Genomic DNA, 7,500 nt, shown 5'->3' with positions numbered 1-7,500 from the left:
GCATTTGTAGCTTAGAGGATCCAAGGCAGAAGCAATGTTAAACAAATCAAAACGTGACATTCAAATTTAACAGATACTTAACGGACAGGGCAAAAACTCTCGTTCTCTTGGGTGTTTTATGGAAGGTAAATGTTTCGTCTTGCTTTTTATTAACATTTTAAAATTCAAAATTGAACGTGTATCTCTGCACTTTATTTCAGTATAACAAACGTATCTCTCTTTCATATACATAAATATGTGTGTGTGTGTACGTGTCTATATATATGTGTGTGTGTGTGTGTGTGTGTGTGTGTGTGTGTGTGTGTGTGTGTGCATTAATGTAAATGTGTATATATACATACATATTTACATATATATTATCTATATTTGTTTATACATATACGTGTGTGTGTATTTATATGTATGTATATATATGTATATATATATATATATATATATATATATATATATATATGTGTGTGTGTGTGTGTGTATGTGAAAGATGGAATAATGCATACCCGGAGTGACCTAGGTTCGAGGCCCGGTCAGGGAGGATTTTTATATATCTATATTAATGCGGCATTGCGTTATTCCATCTTTCATATATACATACACACACACACACACACACACACACACACATATATATATATATATATATATATATATATATATATCGCAGTATATCTGACTTCGGTTTCGAATTTCTAAATAAATTTCCACCGAGTGTCCACAGGGAGTGTGTGTAAAACCTCGCTATCATTACTCATGTATGAGTAGATAGGTAATGTCTATGGAGCTAGTTAGATCCTAGTTGCACTATCCTTTTGTGGGTCGCGTGGCATGGTTGGTTTAGTACTGGCCCTCCGGTCTCACATCCGGAGTGACATAGGTTCGAGGCCAGGTCAGGGAGGATTGATATATATATATATATATATATATATATATATATATATATATGTGTGTGTGTGTGTGTGCACTCTGCACACACACACACACACACACACATATATACATATATATATATATATATATATATATATATATATATATACATATATATAATCATGTACTCATACATATATAAGTACACGTGCATGCGCAGTGCGCGAGTGTGTGCATGGCTGTAAACGCTCGACTGCGAGGAACCCAAAGGATTTCCCACAACGGAAGCGATCCTCGGGGGACGGGCGCCGCCCTCGCCTGACCTGCATGACGCTGTCCCATCCTGCGCTCCGCCTCCCTCGCGGGCGGCGGAAGAGAGTTCGAAGTCGAGAGAAAGTTCGGAAAAAAACGTTTAGTGAATTTCCGAAGAAAGTTTCGCAGATCTAAAATTCTCTTCGGAAAAAGTGCATCGAGGTTTTATTTATTTGTTTTTATTTATTAATTTATATTTTTTTTTCTTTTTTGAAGTAGTGTTTGTTTGATTTTGTAACTTTCGTTGGTTATTATTTACCCATAAAGTGGTATCATCTTGTTTGATTTTTTATTGGGTTAACCATTTTCCATACATGTAACTTAATATCCAGCCAACTGATAATCATATATGCCAAGTGCGTGTGTCGCTTACATTCATCCATTTAATCACAAAAGCATTATTCATTATCCATTCACTCTAGGAAATTTCACTATTCAGTCTGTAAATGTAAAGATTAGATTTCATCATATATTATCCATGTTTTATTGTCTCTTTAAATTTTCCTCCATCTTGTTGTCTTATCCATCAGTGTCCCAAAAAACATGTCATCTTCACATTATCCTTCCTGCTTTTATCCAGCATCCGGATAATCGCGCGTCCATTAATTCTGAACACGAATATGATATCACTTCGATGTGTAAATACGTATAGCTTTCCTATTACTCATACAGTATTCTGGTCATATCCAGATGTGCATAGAGCTCATGCAGGTTCTTCATGCAAACACAGTCATGCAGTGCAACAAGAAAGTTCCTTTCTTCCTCCTGTAATATTGCAAGTTCATGGTAATTCTTCAACATTTTCCCGTTCATGCTTCGTGTTCTTCATTTCCTTGTCATCTTAATCTGCAGCGGTTTCTTAACACCATGATGAATGAAGTTTCAGCCTCGTAGTTGTTGCCGATTTGACTGTTTAAGATTCTACGATGATAATTATACCATTTATTTGTTTCAATTAGTGATTTATTTGTTGTTTTTTAACATTGGCGTCACAGTTCTTTTTAGAAGTAACGATTTGACAGGCTTCTCGTTATCTCCTTCCTCTCCTGCGGGACCGAGTTATCGAGGCTTGGCTGAAAGAGAGAAAGTTCAAGAAAAACGGTTGGTACGGGTTACCTGCGTCTCACGTTTCCATTACGGAAGATGACGGTACTGAGCAGTAGCCAGGTGGACGGACTTTGTCTCTGTCCAATGTAATTCATAGCTGGGTAATTGGTAGGTAGTTATTGTATTGAAGAGGGAACGTTCTTGCAATCTTTTATCAGTGTCGCTTGTGTTATTTCCTACTTTAAAAAAAAACTGATTCCGCCTGGAGGGTATTGTGTGGGCGTGACCTCTTTGAGTGGACTCCTCTCATTCATCTGGATTCAGCAGCTTCTGCTCTTCTCTTTATTGCTTGTTTTCTTCGATCTCTCATTTATGTTTCGATCTTATGAAATCGGTTTCTCGTATCTTCTCACTCTAAGCAGGAAATTGTTTTGAATCTGTATGAGACTTTGCATATCCTTTCCTTCAGACCAGTAGATGTTATTCGGTGTCCGTAGTGTCCTACATCGACACAGCGTGGTGACTGCGCCTTTATTTCGTCTGGGATTCAGTTTATCGAGCGCAGTGTTATTAAGGAAGAGGAGGGACGTCATGAGGCAAGTGAGCAACTTCTGCCAGTCGTCTTCACGCGCTGTTGACAATGTAATTAGGGTTTTGAGGTCAGCTCAAGACTTGAAGCGAGACAGGGTCAGTTTGCGTCGCTGCCCACGTCGGTTCCTCATTATTTATTCCCATTCTTCTTTCCATCCTACCCGTTCGCTGTTCCATCTGTCTTATAGATTATAAAAGAACATGGTAGAGATTCCCTGCTAATTCGCCCGAGATTTAACAAAAGTGTCTATCTTTAAATAAAAAGTACGGAGGCCGGTTAGTGATAAGTCAGACTACGGCGGAACCATTGCATGTTTACCACACCCTCTCGTCGCTATACAGTACACAATATACACATCGTCTCCCTTTTAACGTGAGATACATATTCCACGCAAGGTGGATTCTCGGAGACTGCTCTCTCAGACTCGAGAAGAGGTGGACCAAGAGGTGGAGAGGAAGGTGGACGTCTGGGAGGCAGCCACTTAACCCCCTTAGGGATAAAAGTGAAATCTTTTCTCGTCCGCTCTCACTCTCGCCAGATTCTTTGTGCCGAGGAGTCGGTTTGTTGCTTTTGTGCTCTGTGGGATTGCTTGTGTTTAAGTAAAGTTGGACTCTCTCTCTCTCTCTCTCTTTGTCTCTCTCCCTCTCTCTCTCTCTCTCACATACACAGACACACACACACACACACACACACACACACACACACACACACACACACACACACACACACACACGGAAATGTGCAATGTACAAACAAGGACATGCATATGCGCAAATACACAACGAAAACAACAACTTCCCGCTTTACACCCCATCTCCATGGGTTATTATTTTGATTATTTTCATTATCATCATCAAAACAGCACTCGGCACACAAGAAAAAACTACCTAGGCAATAGGCCTACAAAACAAACGAGACAATAAACTAAAGTGCCAAAAACAAACTAGACAAAAGGTGTATATGCGAAAAGGAACAAAGCAAACAAACGAGATGATAGGCCTAAGAAACAATAGGCCTAAGAACAAAAACATGACAATACATAGGCCTAAGTACCCAAAACAAACAAAGCAAATAATCATCCCCATAAGTGCCAAAAAAAATGTATTCCGAAATGACACAGACCACGCTTGAAAACATGCAACCTGCTCTGGTCACTTTCCTTGGCTGGAGGAGAGCCTGGCACTGTGCCAACTTCAGCACTTCAGGTGTTTGTTGTTGTTGCATTGTGACTGTTGCGTTGCCTTGGAAATTTATGTTGCAGTCGGCAATATCAGCGTTAGTGTTATATCTTGTATAGGTATTATTACTATTATTGTTGTTGTTATTATTAATATATCATTAATAATATTATTATTTATTTCATTATTATTATTATTGTTGTTGTTGCTAACATTATTATTGTTGTTATCATTATTATTATTGTTGTTATTATTAGTATTATCATTGACACTTGCTGTTATTATTATTATTAGTAGTAGTAGTATTGATATATCATTATCATTATCATTATTATTGGTATTGGTATTGTTATTATTGTGACTAACATTATTAGTATTACTATTATCATCATCATCATCATCATCATCATCCTTACCTTTTTCAATATCCTCTTTTATTTTGTTATCATCATCAGCCTTATCTTTATCTCTATCATTATTATCATGATTATTATCATTATCATTGTTATCATTGTTATTATAATTTCTACTACTACTCTTATTATCATTAGCATTTGCATTGTTATTAGATTTATCATCATCATTATCAGTATTATTAATATCATCATCACCACCAGCATCTCCATGATGGTGATGATAATTATACTGATAATAATTTTGATGATGATAATGATGGTGATATTAAATGATGATAATGATTATTATTATGATAACAATAATGATGATAATAGTAGTAATGATGATAATAAGGATAATAATAGTAATTGTCATTATGATTTTCATTACCATTTTTATTTATATTACTCTTACTATTGTTACTAGTATTATGGTTATTATTATCATTACTATTATCATTATGGTTATCACTATCATTATTATTGCTGTTGCTAATAATAATAGTGTTATTATTATTATTATTATTATTATTATTACGATTATTATTTTTATTATTTAGGTTATTATCACTATGTTTTAGTCTTACTATCCTTCTCATTATTATTGATGTTATTATTATTATTGCTGTTATCATCATCATCGCCATCATCATCATAACTATAACCATCCTTATCATCATCATCATCACCAACACCATCACCCATATTTCCTCTGCATCGTCAAGGAACAAAGACCAAGGAATCGAGGTTACAGCACCCACGCTCGAAGGCGAGGGCGGCGGACGGACCCACGACGGGGAGCATCGCAGACAAGACTTCAGGGTCGAGGGGCAGACGTGGCGCGAGGTAGCCGTGGGGTGAGAGTGGATGGGAGGGGGGGAAGGGAAGGAGGTTGGGGAGGGGAGGAGGAGAGGTGAGGGTGATGGAAGGAGGTGGGGGAGGAGGGGGAGGGGGATAGAAGGAGGTGGGGGAGGGGGAGGAGGGTGATGGAAGGAGGTGGGGGAGGTGGGAGAGGGAGGAAGGGTGATGGAAGGAGGTGGGGGAGGAGGGGGTGGGTGATGGAAGGAGTTAGGGGAGGGGAGGAGGAGGGGGAGGGTGATGGAAGAAGGTAGGAGAGGGGGGGAGGAGGGGAATGGTGATGGAAGGAGGTGGAGGAGGAGGGAGGAGGAGGGGGAGGGGGTGGAAGGAGGTAGGGGAGGGGAGGAGGAGGGGAAGGGTGATGGAAGGAGGTGGGGGAGGGGAGGAGGGGTAAGGGAAGTGAGGGAGGGGTGAGGCGTGATTAATTAGGGTGGAGGGTAAGGAGGTGAGGGAGGAGGGAGGGAAGTGGCCTGAGGGAGGGGTTGGGGAGGAGGGAGGCAAGTAGGGGGGATGAATAATAGGTTGGAGGAGGGAGTAGGATGAGGGAAGAATAAGAGGAGAAGGGAGAGACGGTTAGGAAGAGAATGGGGAGGGAAGTGGTGGAGGGGAAGCAGGAGGAGGGAGGGACGTGGTGGGGAGGAGTAGGAGGAGGTTGGGAGGGAAGGGGGGAGGGAGGGCACGTCTGGGTAGTTTCTCCAACCACTGGCCGGGCCCTCGGTCATGGCGGCGGGGTTTTTGACCGTCTGGGTCACAGCTCGGCCTGGAAACCGGCGCGCGGGTGACATGCAAGGAATGAGTGTGATAAAGAACCTGTCTGGTTTCATATGCGTATCTTCTATACGAAATATATTCACCAAAAAATGGGCTGTTTTAACTAATGGGTGACGTAAACAATATAAATTCCTGATTTAGCCATAAAAAATAGTCAGGAACATCATTTTAGCCAAAATCCCTAGACCACCTTCCTCGGCACATAAGTTGAAAAGCGAACGGTTTCTCTCCCAAACGAAGCATCCAACCCGGCGTACGAACTTAATCGAAACGTCTTTACCAATTCCGCAGAGAAGCAATGAACCTCGACCCGGGAATCGTGTGTTACCAGCACTGCGAAGGACGCCTCTTTAGCTTCAGTCTCCCTTCCTCGTGTTACCTGTGCGGCGCTGACCTGTCCGTTGAACCCCTGACCTGTCCGCCCTTCAGGTGAGTCGAACCGAAGACTCGTTGTTGAGTCGGATCAAAGGTTCGTCTGACGTCTTTGAGTTGAATCAGTGACTCGCATGGCAGTTTTAGATCTAACCGTGATGAGGCTTATGTATAATGCACAACTGTATACTGTATAATGAATCATGAGGTTTCTGTATAATGTATACTGTATGATGTATAATGAGTCGTGATGAGGCTGGTGTATAAATTCCCTGATTCCTGTGTAATGTTGTAGAGAATGAAAAGGTATTATTGTTACTTAATTGCAACTACATTAATAATAATAACCTCGTAAAACCAAAGCTAAACATAACAAACGAATTATAAAAACTGCAAAAAATGCAATTTAAACAATCTAGTGGAGGGGTGATAATAGATCAGCTAGAACCATTCGTAATATAATGGCAAATAAAAGAACATAATACATGTAGATTTACAAGACACTACTAATGATATCCCTACGAAATAAAAAAAAAAAAAAAAAAACCTACACGTGTGCTATAACTTTGTAAGAGTATATAAGTAGGTACATATTTCTTTCCTAATTTTAAAGTTTATGTAAAGTAATAAAAAGTGATACACTGTTTATAGCCACACTATGCATTTTGGTTGTATTTGGACCTAGAGTAGAGAGAGTGGGTATTACTATTACATCAGTGTTATCATCATCGTTACGTTTACTAATATTTTTTCCAGGTTGCCGTACCCTTTCGTGCGCGCATCGCAAGCGCCTTGCTCCATTGTCATCAAACCCACTAAGGGCGACTTCTTACAGTAAGATATTTTATATTTCTGCTTCAGAGATTTAACCATGATGTTTTCATATAATTTGAGGCCAAGTGTGAAATAAACACACACGCTCTCACTTGCTCACCCACTCTCACTCACTCTAACACACACGCACACACGCACACACACACACACACACACACACACACACACACACACACACACACACACACACACACACACACACACACACACATATATATACATATAAATATAATATATATATACAATATATATTCATACATATATACAATATATATTC

The 7,500-nt window shown here is 39.8% G+C and overlaps 1 protein-coding gene across 2 annotated transcripts in view; it reads left to right on the top strand.

The window, feature by feature from the left end:
• Window positions 1-7,500, top strand: part of LOC125026756 (MKRN2 opposite strand protein-like) — a 9,240-nt gene that overhangs the window by 426 nt on the left and 1,314 nt on the right. Inside the window, exons 2-3 of one of the 2 annotated variants that reach the window (XM_047615356.1) lie at window positions 6,309-6,446; window positions 7,146-7,223. In XM_047615356.1, coding sequence (XP_047471312.1) covers window positions 6,316-6,446; window positions 7,146-7,223 — 209 coding nt within the window. In that variant the 5' untranslated portion in view covers window positions 6,309-6,315. The remainder of the gene's footprint in view (window positions 1-6,308; window positions 6,447-7,145; window positions 7,224-7,500) is intronic. The other variant, XM_047615364.1, reaches the window with a different exon arrangement.

The sequence above is a fragment of the Penaeus chinensis genome, chromosome 1, assembly GCF_019202785.1.
Source record: "Penaeus chinensis breed Huanghai No. 1 chromosome 1, ASM1920278v2, whole genome shotgun sequence".
In the NCBI taxonomy this organism is placed as follows: Eukaryota; Metazoa; Arthropoda; class Malacostraca; order Decapoda; family Penaeidae; genus Penaeus; species Penaeus chinensis.
The sequence above is the reverse complement of the archived record's forward strand: the minus strand, read 5'-3'. Positions and strand labels throughout refer to the sequence as shown.